The sequence below is a fragment of the Copadichromis virginalis genome, linkage group LG23, assembly GCF_057382275.1.
Source record: "Copadichromis virginalis isolate Kocher_CV1m ecotype Utaka linkage group LG23, C_Virginalis_male_GT1.1, whole genome shotgun sequence".
NCBI classification, from domain to species: Eukaryota; Metazoa; Chordata; class Actinopteri; order Cichliformes; family Cichlidae; genus Copadichromis; species Copadichromis virginalis.
In genome coordinates this window covers 5,154,511-5,182,271 of record NC_140639.1, presented here as the reverse complement: position 1 = coordinate 5,182,271, position 27,761 = coordinate 5,154,511, and the positions used below count along the sequence as shown (strand labels likewise).

The following is a 27,761-nucleotide window of genomic DNA, read 5'->3' as shown; positions in this document are numbered from 1 at the left end:
CTCGGGGTCTGGTAAATGACAGCCCAGTCAGAATGAATTCCCTTCTGTTGCTACTCTTTCATACCTGGTGTTTGTATGTAGCCGCACTTGACATGCTGTTTTCTGCTGCTAGCTTCCACAGCCGGCACTTCTGCTTAGATGTTTTGTCCTCGTGTATCCTTTATTATGCTGCTAGTTAATGGGACCGACTTTCTTTCTTCCCCTCTCTCCACTCAGGACGAGCGCGAGGCAAGGGAGATGGTGAAGAGAGAACAGGACGAGGCCTATCGTCTGTCTTTAGAGGCTGATCGTAAGAAGGTACTTTCAGAATAATGCAGTTGTGATCAGAAGTTGACGCACACTTATCATGGGCATGAATGTCATGTAGGTTTGTGCTTTTAATGATTCCTACGAGTTGGTCCTCTTCCAGGGTAGAATGATGGCACAGCATACATCTGTAGTGACTTTCACAAACAAGAACTGGGTGCACAACTTTGAATTTAATTTGTATTTTCTCTAATCCACATGGGGTAAAATGTCTGTGTGTATATATAGGCTCAAATATATACACCATGTCCACTAGCAACTTTGACCAGACACTAAAAAACAAACTTTTGGCACAGTTATGGATGGATATTTGACCACCCTTCTTAGCAGAATTGAAGAAGTTCATTTAAGTTGGTTGGTTTTCTTGGTACAGCCAAGCCCCACCTTTTAGTCCACGAATTTTAAATAGGGTTGAGATCGGGGCTTTGCAAAAGCCATCCTAGCAGCTTAATGTTAGCCTGTTTTATCCGTTTCAAAACCAGGGATCATTGTCCTACTGGAACACCCAATTGCTTCCCAGTTTGAACTGTCCAGCTGTTGATTTGAGGTGAAGTTGAAGAATTTGGAGGTAGTACTCTTCCTTCATTGTTCCATCCACTTTTTACAGTGTAGCAGTACCACTGGTAGCAAAACAGCCCCAGAGCAGAATGCTACCATCACCATGCTTGATAGTTGATACAGTTCTTAGGTTTAAGCCTCAGCTTTATTCATCCAAACATACCTCTTGCTATTTTGGTGGAATAGTCAGTCTTTTTCTTGTCTGACCATAAAGGTTTGCGTCATAATACAGCTGGGTTGTCCATATGTGCAGCTACAAACTGTGGACAGTGATCCTAGTGATGCTTCCAGACCATGAGAAAGTAAAAACTTGTATTTATATACAGGTGTTTAAACTCCTCTAGTGATCTTGGCAGTTGTTTAGAAATGGCCGATTAAGCTTCTGGTAGGATGTACTCAAAGCCCTGACCTCAGCCCTATTCAAAATTTGTGAACTATGCTTAAAAGTCGGGTCTGTGCCAGCAAACCGGCTAATTTAAATGAACTCTGTAGTTCTGCCAAGAAGACAGAATTATGCCAGGAGCTTGTTGATGGCTACTAAAAGCATCTGGTCGAGTTTCAACTTGCTAAGAGACATTTAACTAAATATCATCGGGGATGTATGTATATATTTGACCGTGTGTGGATTAGAGATAATCCAAAGTATGTTCAAACGTGTGCCCAGTTCTTGCTTTCGAAAGGCATTAAAGATGTACAGCGTACAGTCATTCCAGCCTGGAAAAAGGATAGTTCAAATCCGTTCATGCCCCTGATGAGTGTACGTAAACTTCTGACCACAAGTGCACCAGTTATCTTTGTGTATCACTGTCAGTTCTTAAGTGTTGTTTTTGAAGCATAGTATTAAAATCAAAATGAACCTCAAACATCAGGTTTAGAGTACAATCTACTCCTACTGTGTTACTCGGTTTAGTTGAGGTGTCGTAAATAATAAGAAATGCCTTATTGTTGTTCAGTGAGATCATAATGAGCCAGTGTGTGTACAGAGCAGCTCATTTTAACTTTAAATTATGCTGTGCTTGTGCAGACTACAACTTGCGTGTCTAGAACAAAGTTTTTGTTGATCAGTCAGTTAGTTTGTCAAAGCAAAGTAACAGAAATGAATCCAATTAATGATTTGTTTATGTTTTTGGGGGGTTTTTTCAGAGAGAAGCCCAGGAGAGAGAAGAGGCCGAACAGTTTCGCTTGGAACAGATGAGAAAGGAGCAGGAGGAGGAGAAGGAGGTGAGTACGACAGCCATAATTATACTAATTATACAGCAAACATAGGTAGCCAAAAGTGTCAGTTAGTTACTAGTTAATTCGTACTGAACAAGTTTGCTATTATTCCACAACAGCAGCTCATAATTCGGTTGAATTAAAAGAGAATTTTGGACTCGAGCACATTTCAAAATGATCACATGAAAATCTACTATTAGCTAACGCACTAGTAGTATGATTTAGCAGGGCTGTACCATTGTGCTGTTGTTTATGTCCCTTTTCTGCTTACTCAATAGTAACTCAATTAAATTGTGGTTTTGGTGGAATCTGCCAGTCAGTGAAGCCTGTGTTGTGTCAGTATACAAGCACACAGCCATTTCAGAGAAATTAAATATCCTAATTACAGCAAGGCCGATCCCCATTAATGTCACCTTCAGTGTACACAGTTATTGTCCTGGTTAGCTTTTTTTATGCTGATATAGCACACAGCCTCATATTCAAACCCGAGTGAATAAAAGAGGCAATTCATGTACACAGACCTATGCACAAACATACACCTAAGTAAACACACATATTCTCTGGAAAACAATTATTGTCTGCAAAGACGGGGCAAACGCACACACACGCGGCGGACACAATGTCACGCACACAGGAAAACAATAATTGTCGGTGAGGATGGCACCAGCGTCGTGATTGTCTATTGTAATACAGTGTAGTCCTCGCTGATTGCTGTTTGCTCTGCAGGTCAGAGCCCGAGGGCAGCGAGAGGTATTGGGTGACCCGTCTTGCTCAAATGATTTGTCACTTAAGTTAAACAGACGACAACAAAAGAGCCCTGAACCTGGCCTTCTTAATTATATCACTGTAGTCCACGAATCAAACAGTGCATACATGCTTGTGTATTTTCGACAACAATAGCCGGGATGGCGTTGTGTTTCCTACTTATATTAATTTTCTCTGCTCGAGCTCAAAGGTTTCCATGGCGTCTCCTGTGCTGACGCGCTGTGCTGTGCTACTGTCTAGATATCCATAAATATGAGAAGCAGCAGCAGCTGGTGTACCGAGACAATGGCAACTTAAGTTTCCCAAACTGTTAAAGGATAACTTTATCATAACGTGATCCTGTTTTGTGTACCAGTAGTTCTGATGGACGTCGGTTCAAATACACTACAAAAACCAAATTAACAAACAAACAAAACTGGGAATTCGCTTTCCTTTTATTTAATCACTATTACTAGTTGTGAATTCTTCTCCTAACTGGAGACAAACATGTGAAAACTGATTATACAGCAAACCTAGGTAGCCAAAAAAGTGTCAGTTAGTTACTAGTTAATTCATACCGAACAAATTTGCTATTATTCCACAACAGCAGCTCATAATTCGGTTGAATTAAAAGAGAATTTTGGACTTGAGCGCGTTTGAAACGAGTAACTTGGATTTTAGCATTTACATCACACATGCTGCTCTTTATTTAAACAGTCTATGGCGGCAACTGGTTCTTTTATCACTCCTCGCTGTGCTGGTGCCAACTTAGTTATCCGTCTCCTTAAGGAAGGCGCGGCGTTGCCTACCACGTGAGCCGTTTTAATTGGAATAATTTATTGTTTGTTTGTTAGTGCTTGTTTACAGTTTTCGGTTGAGTTTACAGTAGAAACTGCAGACACACCAAAAACACCAGTCACCACCGGAGAGGGAACAATGCTAGTGGGAATGCTTTCTCTGTGATTTTATGCCTTTGTGCGAAGAAACGGGAGATGAATATGGGAGCCAGTGAACTGGGGGTTGGGGCGGGAGGGGGTGGAGGGCATGTGTGTTTCATGCGCCTGTGTGGACTGGCATTATTATTTACCTCCGTCAGGGGGTCATAGCATACAGTTGTGCGGCTGTCGGGTGCACCTATTTCTCCTGCTCATCGTCTGTTTGCTTTCTGTGGTTAGCCGAGCGGAGCTGGAGAGGCAGGTAAATGGACGGAGAGATGCTCCCGATTATTTGTGCGGCGCTTCCTGGGCCCGAAGCTCGAGCAGACGTGTGCCTCGTGGTTGCTTTGGGGACGCTACCTCTAACTTGCGTGGGCGTTTGTGCTTGTGTCTGTGGTTGACTAGCTGTCTGCATTTGTATGTCCATCACCTCATGCGCTCCTGTCTGTTATTTGTGTGTGCGTATGTGTTAGCTTTGTCCCCAGGGACAGCTTTAACTCAGTCAGCTTCAGTTCTTGTACCTGAGGGAGCTGATGGCGGAGCAGCACGCGCTCCACCCTGCCCACCCAACACCAGAAGCTGCTAATGAGCTACTGTTGTACACTCTTATGAAATATAATTGCATTATGGTGTGTAAATAAAGCCGGGGCGTGTTGTCACAGCATATGCTCCCCGGCTGGCCAAACAGGAACAACAAGCCAGGGGAGGAGGAGGTGAGGGGTAGGAGTAGAAAGGAGACGAAGGCTCCAGGGAGCAGTTGAAACATGGTTTTTGGAGCTCAGGAGGCTTGATTTGCTTTTCTGTGGAAGATGACGGTCAGTCGTCACTCATGAACCCTGCCCTTTAGCGCAGACCCCGTTAGCATCTGTAAAATAAGTGATAGCTTCACATGAAGAAGATCTTCAAAGATCTTCCTCTTACTAGTGAGGGTTTTCCACTATCTGCAGGGGTATTTGACAGTTTTTTTCAGAGAGTGACAGAGCAAACAGCAAGGCAGCATGAAAGAATGAAGCACTTGGCTGCTCTTAGCATACTGATATGCTACTTGGCAACCTTCTGAGCTACAACAGGCTTTAGGGAACAGGGTGAGACACAGGGCAGCTAATTTAATAACATTCTTAGGGCAAGAAGATTGTTTAATTAATGTGAAATAATAGTGCTGCAGTAAGACTCTGAGAGCAACTTCTTGGCTTGCCTTTCATATATGCTTGGAAAGCGTGTCATCATCTTTATCGCTGCCAACGTTACTGTTGATACTCCGGTTTAAGTTCACTGTAAACACAGAGAGAACGAGATGCGTATTTTTACTGAAGTCACTGGAATAATCCGGCTGACTTTGCTGTTTAAATGAAGGGAAGGCAAATAAACGCTTGCAGCAGCAGTGCTGACTGCTGCATCTCACCAACACCTGTATGCAAATCTGTGTTTTCAAATTCATTAATGCATTTAACTGACAAAAACAAAAACGCTGGCTTTTCTTGTTTCAGGCAATCCGCTTGTCATTGGAGCAGGCCCTGCCTCCAGAGCCCGATGAAGAGTCAGGCGAGCAAATCAGCAAGCTGAGAATCCGCACACCAAGTGGCGAGTTTCTGGAAAGGCGTTTCCTGGGCAGCTGTAAGCTCCAGGTTCTCTTTGACTTTGTGGCCTCCAAGGGATACCCCTTTGAAGAATTCAAGCTCCTCACGACCTTCCCTCGAAGAAATGTGAGTGGTTTGCCTCCTCTCTTACAGACACGTCAGAGCCGAAATCGCTTCTCTGCTCCTGTTTTACTGCAAAGTGAGGACGCAGAATAGAAAAACGGCTTTTTCTTTCAAGAGTTTGTTTGATCTTAAAGAACAGGCCACAGTTCCTCTGTGGATTTAGCCATTTCACAGTATTCCTCAGGTAATTAGCTCCAAAAGTTTTGAATGCATTCTTATGTTTTTTTTGTTTTTTAATTGCCCGTATTTATGTCGAGAACATACCGGCAAATAGGGAATGATTTATCGGGATTCTAAATATAGAGCTCCGACCTCTTCTTCAAGGTCAAATAAGGTCAAACATCCATTAAAAGTCTTTTATCTTTAAAAACGTGCCTAAAATTCTAATTTCTTGGCCATATTTTGCATGTCAAATTTAACCCCTGATGTCACTTTAACATTTCATATTTGCAGTTTGTTTAAGTGGACCCAACAAAGTGTTGTGTCTGATGTCTTAAAGTACCAAGAGAGAGAAATATAGAGAAATATACTGCAGTATATTATACAAGAAGCTGAAATCATCCAGTTGTCTTTCATTCAACTGTTCTTTGAGGATCTTTATCTTTTTTAAGAATGACTTTGTATCCTTCAGATGACTCAAATCAGCATCTCCGCTTGTGACACCCACAGCCCTAATTGGCTTTTCCATTTGGGCCTCAGCCCAACCTCAGGCAGCAGCTGTGTATGAAGTGCAGCAGGGACAATAGTTCAGATAATCTCTTGTCACTGTTTGGCGATTTTGTTTTCTTGTTCTTTCTTTTTTCCCTCCGTTATTGCTTCGTATTTGTTTTACTGTTTGTGTGCTGCAGCAGTAGCCCCGCGTCGGCGCCTTTGTTTACTCGCACCTGTGACGGGGAAAGTTAAGCCGACTGTTTATCCGTCCACCTGCGCACACGTATTATTCAGTGAATATTAATTAGTATCAGTCCACTGTGAATACAGTACACTCTGACTGTGTTAGGATACAGTTGTCAGCACTAAGAGTAGTATTCTCTGTGGCTCTTCTGCTGACACCCTGCATCACTCAGCTATCTACAACCAGCCATTTGAGGGCTCGGTCGCTACGCTGTGTGGTAGCGAGCTAATGAGCACTGTTTTAACTACCAGTTTAATTAGCCCTGCTGCTGGAAACAAAAATGGGATTTCCATTAATCAAGAGTGGAGTGCATGTGGAGGGGTGGTGATTGTATAGAGGTGTGTGTGTGTGTGTGTGTGTGTGTGTGTGTGTGTGTGTGTGTGTGTGTGTGTGTAGGCTTGCCCAGGCAGTGTGCCATCGTAGTCTGTAGAGACCGCCAGGGCACAAACACCTCAAAACAACACACACATTATCGCGCAGCTCACACTCTCCATTTCATCACGATCGCACACTTCAACACATGCACAAATATTTTCAAGCAAACACATGCCCCGCTCACAACTTTGTCACTTAAAGGATTCACAGTTGTCTCTTTATAATCAAGAGTAAACATGTGTTTGAGACAGAGATAAAGATGTGTCTGCATCGCAGATGAAATTCCGGCAAAAACAGGATGGCAGGATTAGAGGGGGAGAGAAGCGAGAAGAGGATGGTGACTGCAGAACTAGTCGGAAAAGAGAACAGAGAAGACAAAAGCTTGAACAAAGAAAAGATTTAATCAGAGAAACAGTCTGAAAGAGAAAAGGATAGAGAAGACAAGTGGAGAAGATATTAAAAAGAAGAAGATGGGAGATTATTCCAGAAAACAGAAAGGCGAGAGATTTGGAGAAAGAGAGGAGGGAAGTGGCTCAGTGGTAGTGCCAGTATAAGGCTGTGAACACAGGCCCCTGTCTAATCCTGCAGCTCTGTGTTGTAATTAAATGAGAGAGAGCATAGAAAGCCTCCATCCCGTCCAGACGCTCTCACTGTTGCTTTGCCAGGATCAGAGGATAGAGGATAGACCACTATTGCATTTGTAATACTGCACAACTGTTGAAACCTTTTTTTTCTCCTCCCTTTTTTTTTTAGTTTTCAGCAGCTTTGTGCAGTGTCACTCTTTCTTTTGCTATTACCCTCCTCGTCAGTCTTCTTCGCGTCACGTCCACTCATTAAGCTGCAGCACAAATTAGTAGATCTGCTCAGCCCATGTTTAGAAAATTAAGCAAAGCTGGATGTCGTGTTTAGTTTTGGGGCGGGGAGCGGGAAATGCGTACAACTTTGTTAACCAGGAGCAAGAACGGTGTTGTGTTAACACGGGTTTTGCAAACTTCATCCTAAATCACACGGACGTTCGGATATGTCTGAATCATGCTTTTGCCACCTTCCTTTGGCTTAGCCAATAAATGTCTATTAGTCTCCACTTTTTGGACTCAGTCTCATCCTCAACATTTGGTATCAGTGGCTTATCTCTTCAGCACTACAGCAGGCCTTACACTGGCATCATTTGTACTAGGCTTAGCCGTGCTCAGGGAACTAACCCTTTCTCTGTTTCTATGACTGTCAGCGAGTTTGAGGAAGAGGAGGGGGGCTTTTAGTGTTTCAGTTTTCAGCTTTTCATTCAAGAATTTCCTCCGTTTTCTTTGATACTTGTTGAGCACAAACCTCTGCTGAAAGGCCCGAGGTCTTCCTTCAGCGTGCGGCGAATATGTTTAGACTGCCGTTATAATAATTTGCAATAGGCTCTTCCTGGCCGGCTGCTCGTGGATACCAAAACGCTGTCAAAGCGGCGTATTACTTTTCCCATTGTGATACTGTACTCTCTTTCACCTTTGCTAATCCTTCTTCCAGCTCCATCGGCGAATTTGCCCGAATGATTCTTAGACAAAACCTGAGATGCAGTAAAAATAAACAATGGCACAGAAGAAGCTTTGCTCTGCGCTGTAATAGGTTTTACATCTGTTGTACTGGTATGTTTTGTTTTTCTTGTCCTCCTATCTGAACAAGTCGTAGGAAGACTCACAGGAAGTTGAGCAGCAGTTTATTTTTAAAGTGTTTTTTTTTTATAAAACACATTTTTATAACATGCAACATGGGTTCATGGTGCTGTGTGGGGCTTCATCCTTGAGTACAAATCTAAAGTGTGGAGACGAGTATCCGTCCAATCTCTATAAGTTCCTCTTGACTGAAAGAGGCGTCTGATTGGTTTCAGATACATTTTGCTGTGCTGCAACAGATGTAACGGCCCCCACAGAGTCCTGATCTCAAATTCATCAACTCAGTCTGGGATTAAATGAAGAGACAGAAGAAAGTGAGGCAGCCAAAAGCTGCAGGAGGAATGTGGCAAGTTCCCTAAGACACGCTGGGAAAGTGTACTTCAAAAAAAAAGCGATCATACCAAATGATGTGTTTTGGCATTATTTTTAAAAGCATCGACAGTTTAGTTTAAGGTCCTAAAATGTTTGGAAAGTTCTGGAAATGTAAGATGCACATCGTGCACTTTCAGTGAGACTTTTCAGAGATGATGGTTTAGCTTTCGGAGATTGATTTTTAAATATAAAAATTATACAACAAGCTAGAAACCTTGAAATGTTTTATTGTGGAAAAGAAAAACACATTTCTGCTGGGAGTAGTATTAAAGCTGGGCTTTACCCTAGGGATCTCAGCCCCCTCTTTACCTTAACCTTCTCCTCCTACTCTTCCTTCCAGCTTTCCCTCCCTCTGCCTCTCTGTTCCCTCCTCTTTCCTTCGCCTGCTGTCTGTACACCTCCCTCTCTTCTGCTCCATCTTTTGTATTTTTACTTTTTGGTCTCCTGCCACCCTGCGTTTTTACCCAAATCCCCCTTTCTTAAAAAATCCTTTAGATAACTTAAAATATACCTTTAAAAAACAGACGAGTGGAAAATTAAAGGAAAAAAACTAAAGTCCTTAATCCTACACCGAGGGTCTCGGCTGTGCTCGGATAGTTTGTTCCGTCACAGGAAAGCGACACCTCAAATTCATACAAAGTCGCTCTGAATGAAACATTGTTGACTGCAGTCATCTCTTCAGTCAGCGGATCTCACACCTGCACATAATTTTGCACTGACATGTTAGACGTCGTTATTCTGTTACGACTTCCAGAGGCGTTGGAAATCAACGAAAAGCCAAATTGAAGGTTTTGTGGTGGAACGTGGTGGCGAACCAACACGTTACACAAAATCTTTATTTGTTCTTGCTTTGGTTTGTCGCTCGTCTTTATATCTATAGTCTGTCTTTAATTTTCCTCACTTTCTTCTTCCCCATAGCTCTTTTTTTCAGCTTTTTCCTTCCCCTTCAGTCCCCCCCTCCCTCGCAGTCTGTGCGGTGCATTTGTCCTTTGAAGTGCCGTATTCTGGTCTGTTCTTTTCTGTTCACGCCCCAGCACTACGTGCTGTCAACGCTCCTGGCAGCAGATAATGATCTCCCACTGCTTTTGTAATTGGCCAAATAAACACTTGACAACACTAGTTTAAAACAGACAAGTTATTTGGTTTTAATTAACATAGCAGGGCCTGTAATGGCTTCATTAAAAATGCGTTATTTCAGCTGCACGTTTGATTATGTTGGAAACGGACATCTTGAGGGCCTGTGTTTATTTTCCCTTTCTTTTCTTTCATGGCTGAGCGTTGCTTAGTGTCGCCTCCTCTGTTATCAGTGTTGTTTTATTCATTTGAATTAAGTGACTTACAATTGTGCTATTTATTTAAAACTTCACATTAAGTGCTAATTATTTTTTTAACTGTGTTGAGATTTGCTTTTCGATAAGGACAAAAAAAGGGGGGGTGGGGGGGTTTATGGGTTTATGTTAGCCGATCATTTTACATCATATAATTTTTCATAAGAAAAAAGAGATAAAATAGCAAAGATTGCAGAAAAACACCATCTGTCTTTTTGTTCGGATCCTGGGTTTTTAAATGCGAGGATCCCCAGTTATTATATTTCCTCTTTAGATTTCGCTTCTGCACAAACACCGCTTATTTCAGTTTTTTTATTGTGTTAATTTCAGTATTTCTAATTAACAACTGGAAAATCTTTTTGCGGGCGGTTAATTAGTTCTGTTTTTTTAATTTTTTTTCCCTAAATTGCTATTTAGTCAGATGAAAATAATATAATATTTTAAATTAGGCAGACAGTTTCCCTTTCATTTCCCTGAATGATTTCTGAAGTGGATGATTAAAATTTATATTGACTCAAGGTTAAAAACAAACTGCAAAAAAGGGAAATAGATTGTGTCTGTCTTATGTATGTATGTATGAATGTATGTATGTATGGCTGTGTAGGCACAGGAGAAGAGAATATGGCTTAGGCATAGCAGAGGAAAAACAACAGCTTTGTTTGTTGACAGATGCCTCCATGCTTATGGTCTGTTAATTGGATAACAATGTAAACAATCACCGATGGTGCCCGTCTCCTGTGTCAGTGTGGCATCTTGTTTCCCTACTTTTCCTTTTCCGAGTCAGATGCTGCTCTCCTCCCGCTTGCCTCTCCCCCGGCGCTCGGCGAGCACAAACTCTCTTCCCGATTTTGCTCGGAACACATACACTCACACATTCGCACGTAACCCACAGACGCACGTCTTCACGCGCACCTGCTCCACCCCGAAGCCTCATTTACTCCTACCTGATGCTGCGGTGTCATAACAGCCTGTCGGGTTCATTAGCATGGCAGCCATTTGTGAGGCGCTGCTCCCGAGGTGGGAAAAGGAATCCAGCAGCTTCTTTTTGATCGTTTTCCCCCACCGTCGGGATGGAATATGCTTGCTGAGAATGCACGGGTGGAAACAAACATATAATCTCTTCCTATCGTCTCGCTCTGTGCTGCGAGGCTGTCGACGGGGTGAGGGGCATAAAGTTGATGTGGCAGCCCCTCCCTGCCCGCACCGGGCTCTGAAGGATCCCGCTGAGAAGTCAAGATGCTAAATGACACCTTGAAATGAGGATAAAGAGATGAAAGGGAGTCCAAGGCCTTCTAGATCTAGTGTGACATTTCCAAACACCCATGGGAGATCGAGGACGTAGTATCTGATGCGGATTTGTCCACCTTGTCTAATTTAATTGCCTTGAATACTTTTTTAGTTTTGCGAAATTGGCGCCTAACAAAGATTTGAACGTGCCAATTGAAAATATAAAAATGTGTTTATTTAATTAGACTTATAATACATTTATTATATGCTCAGAAGGTGAGCACAGGTGATGCCGTGGTTCAATTAATGGTCAGAGTTCACATTTCATTGCCTACAAAAGTCTGTTTTAAATCTGTTGCTTTGCTTGTTGTGAGGCCGACCTTTACTGTGCTCGGCTTGCCCTCTGACCTTCTAGAGCAGGTACAGGGAGCTGGCTAATTATCCCACCGTGAGTTTAGAATAGGATCTCTAATCAGAGGGGCTGATGCAGCAGTGACCAGATAAGCCTCGGACACATCTCGGTGTCACACCGCCTCGCCCATTCAGCCCAGGTGTTAGATTGGCCCGATGTAACACAACCCCGCCAGTGATTAGCTCACATAAGCTAAGAGGCCCACAGGGGTGGTGGGTGTCAGAGGGAGAGAGTCGGGTTGTCCTGTTTTTAAAAACAGAGGTCAGATCTCCTTCATGTCGGCTAACTCGATCAGCTCCGCGGTGGGTGGTACTGCGTCGTGTGGAGTTTTCAGAGCAGATAAATGTTTTTTGCATTATGAGAAATGTTTCTGTTAAAGAAGAAATTACTCACATAAAATTCTTCTCTGGCTTCCCACTGCACTCAGTCTGTGTCTCACACACAGACACACACTCCTGTCCTGTAACCTTCATCAGTTTGTTCTGGATTGGAACCTTTTTAAGAAAACAAACCTAATGGTCCGCTTAGGGAAGCAAATCTCTCAATTCTCAGGTTACTGCTTAGGATTTTTAAAAACACGATGTTAGAATAATACACAACGTACACACTCTCTTGCAAACACACACACATTAAATGAATTTAGCACTAAAACCACACTGTTTTAAAGCCTGACTCTTGGGAATAGATGGTGAGACAGTCACACAGGGACTTCAGTGAATGACCGAGGCCATGGTGACACTAGTGTAGATAAATCTGAGAAGGTATTTTAAATAGTTTGATAAAATTAAAAACAGGGTTGACAGATTTGATCATTTTGTTGGTATTTTGGCTCATTGAGTTGATTGTACATTAGGAGAGAAACCTTTAACAGCAATGATTCAGAAATGTCGTCTTTAAGAAGTAATAGTAAACAATTGCACGTTCCACAGTGTTACACTCCTCTGACACCCCTATTGGCTTTGCCAGTCACAGTGCAAGAGTCATGTGGGAGGCGCATGGCCTGAACGTCCATATTGTTCACGCTTGAAGACGTGTTCATAAAACCATTTGGGGGTTCACCGCTTTTGGCTGCTACAACTCAAGCTAGAGCTCATCATGCCCTCCTTGTTTGTGCTGCAGTCTTCAGTACTGTACTGGGCCTGGGGTAACTTTAAACTAAATTCACTAATGACCAAAAAGGCCAGAGTGCACCCCCTCACTCAGGTTAAGCTCTCCGCACAATAAACAGAAACCGTGGAGCAAAATAACAAACAAGTGAGGGCAAAACAGCCACCTAGCTAAACTCCAAATCAAATGAAACCACATTGAGGAGAGCTTTACGAGTGCCTGCAGCAGAAATTGGCTTCAAGTTAACGTCTTTGTTTTATGCTGCCGATCGTAATCGAGCAATCTGAGGATTGTATTTTGGGGAAGCTGTGATTAGTTTCTGTATTTGCAGCAATCTTTTGCTCAGTCTAATGTTGTCTCCCCCCCCCCCCCAAAACACCACCTTGTCTCTTCTCAGATCACCCAGCTTGATCCAGGGTCGACCCTGTTAGAGGCCAAGTTGTTTCCACAGGAGACGCTCTTCCTGGAGGCTAAAGAATAAGAACAGGCCCTCCGATCCCCGAGAGGTCCGACTGACTGACTGATGAACTGGCTGGATGCACACTCGTCACCGAGCATGGCCCCCACACATCAGTCTGGGCCTCAACTAGACACACACACACACACACAGACACATACACAAACTACCATCTCAGACACACATAAACACACTGGCATGCAGATCCAGTGACACACAAGTTGAAGTAAGCTTCTCTGCCCTCAGCCTGGTCGTCGTACATGAATGCCTGATGTACACGTGTTGCACAGAGGAGCAAAGACAGTACCACAAGCACACAGCCAAAACATTCACCTCTACAACCCCCCCCCCCCAAAAAAAACCTCCCCTCACACTCTTCTCGACTTCACGTTCCCAAACTGCTGTGTCATTGTTTTCTCTCACAACACAAACACCGTACAAATAACAGCATTCAGAGACTGAGTAGACAAATCTTTGTCACACACAAAAAAAACAAATAAAAAAAACAAGGACTTGTTTCCCGTTTCCTCATTGAAGACACCGAGGCTGCTTTTTTTAAGACATGTTTTTTGTGTGTTTGAAATTAAAATAGAAAAGGCTAAAAAATGTAATTAAATAAACTTCGAGAAGAGGCGTAGCTCCGCGAAGCCCGGGCCGTCTCATCTCCATTTGTGTTTACCCACTGAACCTTTTCCCCAAACCGCCCTTCTAGAGCTGCACACCTCCGTCTGCTGTCCAGGTGGGGTTGGGACGCGACACGTCGGCCCCATCAAGCTCCGTTCTTCCTGGTTTCCGCATCCACTGCCCCAAAAGCCAATAGATTGCTCAGTTTTTAGTTTGTTTTTTTTCTCCTTTGAATCCTTTTTAAGTTTGATGCTGTATTAGTTTTAGTTTGATATACATTATATAAAATATATGAATATGAACATCAATTTGTCTCAGGCGAAAATCTGTTGAACCTTATCGCACGCATACACACGTCTTCTTTCGTCATGTGAGAGGATATTTTATAAACTGGAGATCTGATTTTCTTCAATTTGTGTCACAACTCTGGGGTAATACCGAAAGAGGGAAACAAAGCCAAGGAAAAATGTGCGGCATTTCTATGCTTTTATTAAGTGTGTGTGTGTCTGTGTCTGAACGGGATTCCAGTCCTGCTCTGATTGTGCATCTTCACTTCTTGCAGATACCAAAGTTTAGATTTGCACACTCACTCGTAGGCCTTTTACTTCTCCTATTATTCTCATTCTTACATGACCTGCTGAAATCAGCCAAACTGCGACTAATTTCCTGCCTTCAGCGAGGGGAGATCACACGGGCTTAGCCCTCCATCTGTAGCGGGGCTCCTCTGTCAACTAAAGGCAAAGTTTAAGAACCCCATCAGAGTCATAAATGCCATAAACAAACTACTTCAGGTGAAATGCTGCTCCCTCGTGAATAAGCGCTCAGACTTGGATTATACTCACACATATGTAATAAGACAGGACTAAAGCAGACTTGGCAAAAGGATTGCTGTTTAAATTGCAGTTTCACTGATTATATTACAGACTTTTGTTTTGTACTTAACAGTGGACACTGATGGGAACACATTTTGTGTTCCCACCAAACACCGCCTGTTCATATTATTTTAAAAAAAACTGATGTGCTTTTGGAAGCTGTACCTCTACAGTTAATCTTTTGATCGATGCTTATTTGAAGTGTGGACTCTGGTCTCAGTAGCACAGTTTGTTGTTTTTCTTTCTCTTTCAGACAATTATAGGACCTTGTGTCTGACTTTGACTATTTTTGGAGTGTGCATTAGTCTTCAGAATAACTGGCACCATTTCATCCAAATGGAGACCTTGGAGTAATATTATATATTTTTATTTCTTTGGATCAGAAGAGAATGTATTCCTTTGAGAGACTAGGGACCTGTCTGAGGTGTACCCTAGAACGGCTGGGAGAGGCTCCAGCAGTCCCCAAGATCCTCAAATGGATGAGCAGAAATGTAACATTTCTTTTCAAAGAGTAGTTATTACAATAAGAATATTAAAATTATCCAAAAGTTATAACATGTTACATCAGTCAAAGTGAAACTTACTGATTTAAACTACTTTTAGAGGAACTCTGTCTCTCTGAGGTGCACTGCAGACCTAGAGTAGTTTAAACCAACTTTAAGTGCTGGGTTAGATTAAACTATTATAAATAAGTGGAGGAAGCAACGTCTGTTTAAGCTATTTAGAGGTAGTCTTACTTCTGTAGGCTTCAACTTTATCCTCTTCAGTGAATGAGACAGTTACCGCTATGGGTGCTGTCTTTAAATCTTGTGCTGTTCGTGGTTGAGTAATACATGTCTCAAAGAATTATGTGTCACCAGCAACAATTTATAGTCATCTCTTTTTGCTTCGGTAAATCTGGACTACTGGTGTGTTACGCACGGTGAATATATCACACAAGCATCCTGTGTGTGTTTGTTTGCCTCTCTGTGGCTGCCTTGTTTCTCACGCGAGGAATGAGTCGACCTAATGTGCTCAGCAAGCCGCACTTCCAAAGGTTCGACCCGACAGGAGCTCCTCGCTGAAGGCAGCTTGAAAGCGGGATTGGGAAAGATGCGCTGCAGGGCAAATCCTCCTGACTTTGCTGTTTCTTTCTGCATGCCAGAGAAGTGTAATATTTGTCATCCAACACTGGGGAAAAAAGACACAACAAACGCACCTGTATTTAAAGTAAATAGCTGCTATTAGAGTGGGAGAGCTAATAGCAGAATCCATTTCAAGCCAAACTTGTTGAGCCAAAGTTGTGGCGCTGACTCTTGTGGCCAAGTCAGTAATGTTGGCATTTACTGCATTTGCAGCGCTGGGATATACTAGTTGAGAGAGAAGTAGTAATTATTATATATTTGGTTTTCCTTCTCCATATCCATGAACTCAACAACCTCTCAGTCCTGGGCCTTACACTGCATCCTGCCTAAACATGTGTTTAAAGCTTCATATGATTGGTCAGGACCATCCTGGTTGGCTTCCATTCATACCCAAATCTTGTCACGATGTGTTGTTGTAGCTGAAATGTTTCCGTTTAAACGTGAGGAGCTCGGTTCAGTTCAGGAAAAATGCTGAACTTTGCTGAAGCTCTAAGGGCAGAAGTTAAATGTCTATGGCTGACATTTGTGTTACTCAGATTTCACTGTACCGAGATAAGAGTTGAGTGCGCTGGCTGTACCAACACGTGCAGCTTGGGGCGAGGGTGAGCTCAGGGCGGGGCGAGGAGCTCAGTGACCGTGAAGCTGAACGTGTTTATGAAAGAGGCAGATGCACCTCTGCTCGTCTGTCAGAGAGCCTCTGCCTCAGAGAGGGGCGCACATAGTGCAGCTCCTCTCGACTGTGAGATTACAGTTTCTATCGTGCAGCTTTTTGAACGTCATGTACATAAGCATGTTCATTTGTACCGCTGTGGCTAATGAGGCTGCGAGGGTTGGAAATGCCAGTGAGGCCTAATGATATTTCTCTCTGGTACCTGACCAAACTTGTCTTAAGTTAACGGGCAAAAGTCACCAGGTTTAACTGGGGAGAGACAGCTGTATGAAAGGGTTTGTCAGCAGTTGAATGAGTCAAAAAAAAATTAATTAGAAGTGGCCAGTCAACAGAGGCCTAACAGGAGGACAAGTTTATAAGGAGCTCTGTCAAAGGTTTTTGTGACTGTTTTTCTCAAGTCCTGAATTTTTTCCACAGGTGCTGCATCTCGTGTTTTACCCTTACATATTGTTCATATTCCATTCCTTCACAGTATGGTTCGTGTCTGTTTGACCAATGCCAAGAATTCCTTCCAAATTAGTGTCTACAACAAACTTTCAACTAGAGATCTGTCACTAATCAAAAAGACAGGAAGCAAAGCTGAAGATGCTAAAAGGTCTTCACTGCTAGTGACCAGGAGGGGCAGTATTAGAAAGAAGTGTATTAGAAACAAGTCGATCACAGGGAGAGCTCAGTTTGAGTCCTTTGGAGACAAAGTTAGAGAGACGAGACTGAAGTGTGTGGACATGTGCAGATGTAGTGGATATACTGCCATGCGGGAAGAAAAGATGAACACCACAAAAACATTTCAACTCTCAATGCAGAGAGTTGGCGTGACAGAGGAGGAAGATGGAGGCAGATGTCCTGCTGTGGCGACCTCTAAATGAAGCGGCCAAAAGAAGAAGAAACTTCCCATCTAACATTAATAAAAGGGCGAATAATCGTTAATTAATGTTTTTGAGAGCTGGCGGAGTGTAAGTGAAAATGGTAAGAATATTCTGAAACTGTTGGGATTTATTATATAACCACGTTTCAGTACTATAGCCATTCATTTCAATAATGGTTAACACTAAGAGCACAAAACCTTCCAACTGCAAACTGTGGGTTCAAAGCAGTGATGAGAAACTTTGCATGTGTTCCTGCACTCGATGATATACCAGCTCAGGTGCTTTTATAATCTCATGACCCTGATCTGAGTTTGCTCAGATTAAATGCAGTCTAATGAATTTTTGTTGCGTAATTTTCAAAGCACGAGCACCAACAGATGGGAATCTAATGTACTCACATTTATGCATCACTTATTTAGTCTCGCTGCTCACACGGATTTTTAATTACACATTCAAACAGCCCTTGGTTCTGTGCACTTCAAGCACTTCATCGACCTCACATCCACAGCCAATTTAGAATCGCCAATTAATCTGATGTGCATGTAAGAGGAAGCTGGAGAAAACCTGCAGGTACTTGGGAGCAAACTCCACACAGAAAGGCCCCAGCTGGGATTTAAACCAGGAACCTTCTTTTTGCAAGTTGACAGTGGTAATGACTCCACTATTATGCTGCTGTATTTCAGATCTAATGTCTGTATCACAGCACCATCTCGTAAAGCATCCTCTGACCTCTGTAGGACCTCTGTTCCTTCCTATTTTACCTTTTGTTGATTTGATCCTTCAAAGACCAGCAGGTGCTTTTCTCTGTGGGAACACAAACAGTTCTCGTGACATTGTCAAGGTTTCACTTTAACTCTGCATTTTTTTTTATGGGACAGTGGTGACAGACATGACAGGTGCAGTTTCACCGTTTTAAGATTCCCTAAAACTACAATTTTCCTTTATTCGACCAACGCTGGGAGAGCCAGCTCAGTAGACACAGGTCACATTTGACCAGCCTCAATGTACAGAAATTTGTAGCTACTGCACAAAATATAAAACTTTTAAATATTTTCATTTTTATATATTTAGGGTCTCTTGAAATGTTAGACGTTCCTTTGGTTCAGCTTCTCCAATCTGATCTTTATCACGTGACAGAAAATTGAACATCTTTAGGTCTCAGACCATGTTGAAGTTGTTCTTTCTCTTTTTTTAAGCATTACAGGCAACAATTTTTTTGTTAAAATAATCAGTAATCTAAATAATTCTATGTTGTTGCCCTGAAACACCTCTCACTGGGTTTTTGGGGGGCTACATTTTAGGCAAACTTTGGCTGGATGTCTTAATCAGTGTCTGTCTAGGCAACACCCCTTAAATCTGACACCAGCGGGACAAGAAAGTGTCTGTGTGGTAATGAGCTTACGCTGCCGTCCTACGCCGCCACAAAATCAGTGGTGGCAACATCAGGTTTCTGTCTTGATTCTCTGACCACAAAAGAGGAAAGCGTCCATGATGTTTAACCAGCTCCTTTGGGGTCAAGAATGCAGCCCACTGGCGAGGGAACAAAATTCCTGACACAAGTGATCCCTCCTCCCTCCTTTTGAAGTAGGACCCAATGAGATCTCAGAGCATGGCAGCTCCTTGAATCACAGGATCTTTGCCCATATCCCAGACTGGCCTAACCTGGAAGGTCACTCCGAGTTTACTTTCTCAGAGTCGCGGGCCCTGCCCAAAGAAACAGAATCTATGCAGCTTAAACTGTTGGGTGGGCACAAAAGGAGGGTCATCTCTCCCTCGCTGTCTCCCTCTGTTTGCAGCTCTGTTTGGAAATGACACAATGGACATGTAAAGACTGTAGTTTTTATCTTGATTAAACAAAAACTTAAAATAAATTAATGTAACTAATCTAATGTAAAAATATGAGGCTTTAAAGTGCTCTAAATTCTCAAAAACAAAAATGAATGTGTGGGCACAGATCCTTCTTCAGGGTTTCAGCTTGTATGCTTCAATTCAGAGAGCTGTTTTTTCCCCTCTATGCCAAGTTAAATTCCAGATAATCTGATATAGAAAAGAAGAAGAGTATACTTACATTGATTTAAATATGTCTTCTCTGTGTTTCTTCTTATTCTAATACACGGTCCGGGGTGTTAGTGTGAGCAAAACCGCAGCAGATGCCACCTTGTTAGTTTGACACAAGCTCTAAGTCAATAAAGATTATTCAGTTTTATTGGGTTAATATCTTGAAATAAGAGAAGCGAGCCTTCATTAAAATAATTTAAGGTTTTCTGGGTTGGCAGGCAGTTAAATCCCCATGCTGTCTATAAGGAGTTTTTATTTATCATTTAAGGATTTAGTATGACTGTTCTCCAACACTCATCCATCCTGCTTTTTTATTTTTATTTTTTTTACTAATATTTTTCCACCCCACGTGTCACATTTTTATGCGCATGTACAGGCCCCGAAACAATCCCACATGGGTCAGTAAGTGGTTTCATTTACTTGCATAATAGGACAAAAATTAATCTTCATCTAGGATAATGAAAATTAATTTATAGCCTGTTATGAAGAGTGTCGATGGGCCTTGGAAAATTATATGTAAACCTTATGCTGCCTTGTGAGGAAAGCAAGAATGTCTCGATTTATGTCACATTTACAGCAATCAGGCAGCATTCTTGCTCCTCAGTGCCAAAGGGAGTGATTCCTTATCGCAATGCAGAATTGTAGCCTTTTTTTTTTCTATTTTCAGTAGCATTGGTAACTTCATTTTATTGCTCGGATGTTGAGTGAAATCGTTACAAAATCTCAAAAATTATGTTTTTATTCTTTAGTGCCGTTTTATTTCCAAATATTTTAAATATTCCTTTCCTTAGCAGTCGCATCCACCGCAGAGCTGACGGTAGCAGGGGGCGCTCTCTGGTCTAATTAAACGTGTTTAAATGTACAACCGCTTGAAAAACAAAAAACGGAACGTCCCTTAACAAAAAAAATTTATCCTCCAAAACCAAAAATAACTAAATTTACCAACATATCCTTCTTATTAGATTTTTTTTTTTAAAGAACAGTTACATATTTTTACGCCTGAATGTGAAAATGTCAAATAGAAATCTTGTGAATACAGATGCAGTTTTATATAAAAGGTTAATAAAGCATCTCGTAAATAATTGGTGAAGATCTGTTTTTTTTTAATGGCATTGAATTCCCGCACATACCTACAGACCATTGCGCTAATAGATTTATTTTAAATATTAATTGAATAATTAAATGTGCGTCAACCATCCCTCGGCCGCTGCTGTGCGCTCTTGTCGCTCAGTTTTCTGAGGACTGCATCCCTCGCTCATACCTCCAGATCTGTCTCCTTAAAACACCACAGAGGCCTTATAAAAACCTGTGGTATTCGGATTATCAGCCACATGGGATAAAGCAATAAATGGACCAGTGGGGTCCTGAATGGGTGCAGTGGCGTGAAGGGGAGTAATTACAGCTTCATATTAATTGTGTTTTCTCTCTCTCTCTTCTGGGCGCACATAGACACACACACTCTCACACACTGAAGCGAAGCGACGGTGACATCTAGGAGGGCCAAGTCTTTGTGCTGAACACTTCAAGTTTCAAAAACAAGGCCAATTGAAGCGGCGGAGCTCAAAGCCGACACCATTGTAGGCGAACACATTGAGTTTTGATTGGGGACAATGGTGTTTCTCAAATTTCTAGCAAAAAGAAAGCCATACTCCATCTGTGATCTCAATGAGCGCCTATTCATGAGCTTCCTTCTTTTCTGCGCCATTCGTTGGTGGAGAAAAGGAGGCAGATGTGGAGGGATAGAGCAGGGGAGAGTGCGTTTTAATTGGCTGCAGTGTGTAGGTCTGTCTCTGTCCTCTTTTTCTCTCGCTCACACTCACACACACACGCTGGAGTTATATGCGACTATAGGCTGTGCAATAATCTCGCCGTGTTGATGAATACTTGTAGCCCATTCATTAAACAAAGATAATCCCTGCCAACCTACCTCGGGGGCAGAAAAACGTATTTTGTGAGAGTGTGTGTGTGTGTAAGAGAGAGAGAGATTGCCTGAGTGCTGGCCAACAGTTTTGGCACAGAGGGACCCTTCAAATCTTTGAAATATTCATACGCCATGGCAGGGTTATCCCCCATTTACAAATAAGTGTTATTCTAGCGGGTGAAGAGTGATGCTTGACAGACCTCTGTCTGCCTCTTTAGCTCAAGTGCCTCTTCACCGTCTGGCCTCACTCAGCCAGGCCTGCGTAAATTTAGCCTATATGTTTGACTTTTGCAGGGCTTGGCGAGTAACCGGTGTCACTTTAGTCGCTTTGTTTGTTTCCTTTTCACACTGCGCTATTTATTCTGCAGCACTGCTTTACTGCAGGTTGGTTTTTGGCAAATGAAGCCCACATTTTCACCAGCCGAAAACCTAAATAAAACGCTGCTTACAAGGAATCATTGGTACTTCTCTGTGTGAGCGCAGAGCCTTTCTAAATCATGAATACAGCCAGAGTCCGCTTTTATGACATCATAACTACTACAGATATGGCAAATTTTAGTTATCTTGTAAAGGCATTTCCTTCTTATGTAGAAAACTATAGATATCACACACACAGAGCCAAATAAAGTGCATTTGTTCAAATATTTGGCCTTGAAATAATCATTATCGAGGCTGTTCATGCTTAATGAATTTGCCTGGTGTGCGTGTGCGTATATGAGCGCACGGCAGTTTTAAACTCCCACAGCATTGTGTTCTGTGGCTCTCTAATCTTCACTGCTCTCCTGACTTTGCCTTTAAGGGAATGCATTTAGACCGATCCATTTCCCCAGCTCAGCAGAACTGGTGTGAAGTGGCAGGTTAACAACCTCTTGTCTATAAACCCGGAGTATTCCTCGGTGTGCCCGTCAAGCGTGTAAATACTTCAGCTGAAAGAAGAAAAAAAACTCCAGTGCGTTTCTTTTCTCCGCGGGCCCTTGTCTAACTGCTACTCTAACCTCTGCCTCTGTGTGACAGAGCCGGCTGCTGCAGCGGGAGAGCGCGGGAGGGGATCCGGGCCCAGCCGGGCTGCAGGCGGGGCAGCGGCAGTGGGAGAGGCCGCTAGAAAGCCGCACCGGGGTGCGGGGGCAGCGGAAACATGCTGCTACATATGTTGGGTCAAGCATGGCCTTTGTTGTGATCTTAAAAGGGTGTTAAAAACCCATTCGTCTGTAGCCTTCCTGAAAGAAATGAAAGCATCGCATAGTTTTTGATGCACAGGCCTAATGAAGTGGTTAAAAGAATGTCGGATTTTTTTTTTTCGAAAGTGCCCACAGTCACTTTTAATTGCGCGGGGGGGCATTTTTAATTGGACCAGTGGGAATACCGGTGAAGCTAATCCCCTAATCATAATACATATTTTTCCACAAATGAACTTAAACCAAACTTGACGTGGACGAGAAATGAGCGGTAACTTCAACCAGAGGCGGCAATGACGTAATTAAAAGTCTTGCGACGATATTAAAACAGCAGAGAAGCCTTATGAGCTCCTCCTGGATAAATATAGCTCAGCAAACACGTGTCAAGTCCAAGTAATTGTCACTTTATTTCTACTGTTATTAAGAGTGAAAATTGCGCGTAATAAGAGAAGCTGATGTGGAAACCTTCCTGTTTGCCTGGCTGTACTCTGAATGCGCAGTTTTAAATCAGCCATCCTGAGGTGAGGCTGTAGGCCCATAATCTCTCCTGTGAGCATCAGGCCCTTTCTGCTGTGTGCAACTTTCACTTGCGTGCAGGACGGGCAATTTTTATCCGAGTAAGATCGTCGCCCATGCAGATAATTACTTTGAATGTCAAAAAGATGTAGTTTTAATATCGTCTCTATTAGCCTGTTGGCTAGGTAATTAAGGTGCAGATGACAGCGGCGAGGGAAACAGATGGCATTTGCTTACAGTGATTCAGAAAGTAAACAATGAGCCTGGGAGGGGAGAGAGAGGAAGGGCTGCACACACTCGCTGCTGCACACCGAGCAACCATTTCTTCCAGCTAAAGATGTTGTTGTGGATCACAAAGACTGTTGTCGGCCTCTAAGGTGCAAGCAATTGTTGATGAAAGAAAAGGGGGGAAAAAAGCAGAACTAAACCATCAGAGCTATAACTTTCAAAAAATCCGAGTTCCAGTAGCTGCACGAATCATCAGTGAACAGGTGAGGGAGCAGGTGGCTTGCGCGCGATGCCCTTTTTGTAGCTCTGTGCGCGGCGGACTTCTTAAATCTCAGGAAGCATTAGAGCGTTATCGCTTTTCAGGTAATGGAGGGTGACTGGAGGACAAAGCAGAACCCAAAGGAGAGCGCTTATTTTATGGAGGACAACAGAGGAGGGCGGAAGCAATTTGTTAATCCAGTTTTTATTTTATTTTATTTTTCCCCGGTTCATAGAAGGAGCAGAGCAAAGAATTAAAACGGAAAGCCGCTCTTCTGTCTTTAAGCGTTATCAATACTACTGTCATTATTATTATTATTATTAATATTATTATTATTAATATTATTATTATTATTATTATTATATCCGTTCAGGTAGTATTTTATTTTTAAAACTCGCCGAGCTATGAATGATAAACTAATGTTAAAATTTTTACCCAGCGATTACTTACTTTTTATTATCTAATCAAAATGCTTTTGCAATAAATAAACAACTACTTTTTTTAAATGCAATTTTTTTTTTTAAATGCTGAAATAAACGGAAAATTTTTTTTATATATGAGGTGAACAAAATCAGAGCAAACGAAATTGTGGAACCTAAAAAAAGAAAACACTATTTAAAAATTATTATTATTATTATTATTATTATTATTATTATTATTATTTCAATAACTAAAAGAGAAACACCTAATATAGAACCAAAGTCGTCATTAATAATTTATGTTACCGTTTCAAGCTTCAAATGTGGAGGAAAAAAAGACAAAAAACGAAATTCGGATGAAAACTGGTCTAACTCGCGTGTTTAAATCACCAAGCAGAGAACAACATATTCATGCAGTCCGCAGTATATGGATGAAACAAAAAGTGGCACATTTTCTGTACTTTTTAACTTTTAAACGGATCATGTGCGAAACAAATATTTAAAGCTTGGCGTTGACATTAATGTGAACGCTCTGGTTTTCCCGCGACATTTAGCAGCATCGACAGCTTCTTCCACTTTCTGTAGCAAATATATTACGAAAAAATATATATTGTGTGTCGACAGAGAAAAATCTTGCCTCTTTTTGAACCAATGAAATAAATGATACTTACCTTTACGGATGAGATTACAGTCACGCATCATCTTTTATTTTGAGTATTTTAAGTCTTAAAAATATTCTGCGATTGGATGTAGATGCAGGAATAGCGATTTCATATCCTAACAATCATGTCGCCAAGTTAAACTAGTTTTTAAAATCGAGATATATACAGAAACTTCCTGGAACGTTTGAAAATTTCCTTCATTTTAAGTTTTTTTTTTCATTACATTTCTAATTGTCCTGTTTGGCATCGCACCGGAAGTCTGGTTTACCACAATAATGGAAAAAAACACGGGCTATTGTTTTAAATCTATGAAATTCTGTTTTGGGGGTAATACACTGCATCGATTTGAGCTTTCCGGGAACTCCCTTCAGATTCTTAACACTTGATATTTGGAAAAAAGAACTCAGGTGGACACAGTTGAAAAAAGAGGCAAGCCAATCAGATTGCTCCTTCCCCCTTTGGCCAATGACAGACGCCACATTGTTGTCAAATTTGTCTAATGAAAACGTAGGAGCAACAATAGAGAGAGGAGAGAGGGATCTGTATCCACTGACAATCTCTGGAGGAAGTTAGTGTCTCAGGCTGCGGCGAGTAACAACCTCAGCTCCTCCTGGACAGTTTGAACTTTCTGTCGGGGAGGAATGATCGCTCCTCTCTGCTCAGACTCTTGTCGGATTTAAAGTTGACTTTAAAGTCAGATTTTTGCTTCTTCGGCAGAGAACACTTGGACAGTTTCCACCAGACTTTCGATCATAAATTGTTATTTTTTCCCCTCCTGTTTCTGTCTGACAGCAGAAATCGGTGGCTTCACCTGTTGCCCGGAGGTGCTAAGAACCGCCGGACAGATGTGATCAGTCCAACGTCGGTTTAACTAAAGCAGATCGTTCAAACGTCGCCGATTTCTCGTTAAAACGTTAGTTTTGCTGGTGAGGAACGCGGGCATGGATCTGAGACCGGAGCTCCCCACAGCCTCCTCCGCCTCACAAATCCACCCCGGAGCGGCGGCAGCGGCCGCGGCAGCCTCCATTCCGGTGTCCATGGCCGGTAACCTGCTGCGAGGGCCCCCGATCCTCCTGCGGGCCGCAGACAAGTACCCGCGCACTCCGAAGTGCGCCCGCTGCAGGAACCACGGCGTGGTGTCCGCGCTGAAGGGCCACAAGCGCTACTGCCGCTGGAAGGACTGCATGTGCGCCAAGTGCACCTTGATCGCAGAGAGGCAGCGGGTGATGGCGGCTCAGGTGGCGCTCCGGCGGCAGCAGGCGCAGGAGGAGAACGAAGCCCGGGAGCTGCAGCTGCTCTATGGCACGGCGGAAGGACTCGCTATCGCCGCCGCCAACGGCATCATCCCACCCCGGCCGAACTACGAAGTGTTTGGTTCCGTCAGCAGCGAAAGCAACTCAGGTGAGCGGATCAAGCTTCGCTGTAATGTTTAAGAAGCGCGTGAGAAGGTAGCAAATCAGTGTGTTGAACTAAAAGGCTTTATCTGTCATCAAACTGCGACTCTGTTAAACGCAGAATCATTTAACCCTAAACATTGAGCCTAATCAGCTGTCACAGCATAAATGCTGATGATGTTTGTTTAACCTTTACAGATTAAATTCTGATATTTGAGCTCACGTGTTAAATCTGCTGTTTGAATACTGGTATGTCTGTCGCTTTACTGCCTCTTTATTGATGTGATTGTTGTACTGATTATGACTCTGTGCTGATACGCTTTTGATGGCCTTCTGTTTTATGCTTTCATTCAATCTTACACACTCTGGTTCTGTCAGCAGATTCAAGCATCCAGAAGTATGAGCTGTTTCCTAAGAACCAGCTCTCCGGGTCCGCCACACCTCAACCATCTGCGGGGAAACCGGCTTCCACCGAAGGTGACTCAGCCCCCGGCATCTCGTCCCCGGACGGCCGCCACGGAGGCTCTGGTTCGGAGAACGGGGATAGCGAGTCTTTCATCAGCTCACCGGTATCCAAGCCTTTGAAAGACGGAGAAGAAACTCCAGGGTCCGTCAGCTCCATCGGCTCGGATTCGGGTTCTGAGACCGACAAAGACGAGCAGGAGCCTTCCCCTTCCTCTGCGGCCTCTCGGCACATGAACGCCATCGACATCCTCACCCGAGTATTTCCCAGCCACAAGCGAAGCGTCCTGGAGCTCGTCCTGCAGGGCTGTGGCAAAGATGTGGTGCAGGCCATCGAGCAGATCCTCAACAACAGCGGCGCTCAGGGCCCCAACAAGGCCGGGCCAGACGAGACGTGGACGGCAGAGAGGATGCTCCAAAATGCGCAGCAGCCTCCGGCGGCATCCGCAACCACAACAGCCCCGACGAGGCCCATGCTCCCCGGGGCTATGACGCTCAGCAACCGCTCTGCGTTTTCTCCTCTGCAGCCAAACGCACCGCACTTTGGCGCAGACCCTAGCACCTACCCGCTGGGCACACACTTGGGACTGAACCCGCTGCGGCTGGCCTACTCGGCGCACAGCCGGGGACTGGCTTTCATGACACCTTACTCCACCACCGGGCTCATGCCCACTTTGGGCTTCAGACCTCCAATGGACTATGCATTTAGCGACCTGATAAGAGACAGGACAATGCTGCACAAGGAGCAAGGCTATGCCAGTGGCCTGTATGGGCCTTTGGTCAACAACACGCCGGAGAAACAGTGAAGCCGGTGGACTGATCATAGAGACACATTCCATTGTATTTGTAGCCACAAGTGTTGAAAATGTGTGATGTGTTCTGGCTACGGGCTGCTGTACATAATAGGATTATCTGGCTTGTAGTCAAATGATCTGAGAGGGATTTAAAAAAAAAAAAAGAAAAAAAAGAAGAAAAGAAACTAAACCACGTAACTCTCCAAAATAATTTTATATGTTAGACCACAAAAGTTTGAATGGCAACCCCTATGTTTGAACTTTACTACGCCATCAGTAAAATGACGTAAAACCGAATGTATTTATAGACTGCAGAATGAAATGAATCCCGATCAGGCTGGAAGAGTAAAAACTAAACTGACACACAAAAGCAAAAGTACGAAGTACGAAGAAATTATTTATCAAAGAGTTCTGACTTTTTAGAGCCT

The 27,761-nt window shown here is 43.0% G+C and overlaps 2 protein-coding genes across 2 annotated transcripts in view; both read left to right on the top strand.

Moving 5' to 3' along the window:
* faf1 (Fas (TNFRSF6) associated factor 1) overlaps positions 1 to 13,806 on the top strand; it is a 59,853-nt gene extending 46,047 nt beyond the window's left edge. The window contains exons 16-19 of the mRNA XM_085447699.1: positions 217 to 297; positions 2,008 to 2,085; positions 5,246 to 5,461; positions 13,230 to 13,806. Coding sequence (XP_085303825.1) covers positions 217 to 297; positions 2,008 to 2,085; positions 5,246 to 5,461; positions 13,230 to 13,313 — 459 coding nt within the window. The 3' untranslated portion in view covers positions 13,314 to 13,806. The remainder of the gene's footprint in view (positions 1 to 216; positions 298 to 2,007; positions 2,086 to 5,245; positions 5,462 to 13,229) is intronic.
* A 10,372-nt stretch (positions 13,807 to 24,178) lies between these two features.
* Positions 24,179 to 27,526, top strand: dmrta2 (DMRT-like family A2). The gene is made up of 2 exons (XM_085449023.1): positions 24,179 to 26,084; positions 26,459 to 27,526. Exons 1-2 carry the CDS (start codon positions 25,625 to 25,627, stop codon positions 27,343 to 27,345), a joined length of 1,347 nt encoding a protein of 448 aa, XP_085305149.1. The 5' UTR covers positions 24,179 to 25,624; the 3' UTR covers positions 27,346 to 27,526.
* Positions 27,527 to 27,761: the final 235 nt, after the last annotated feature.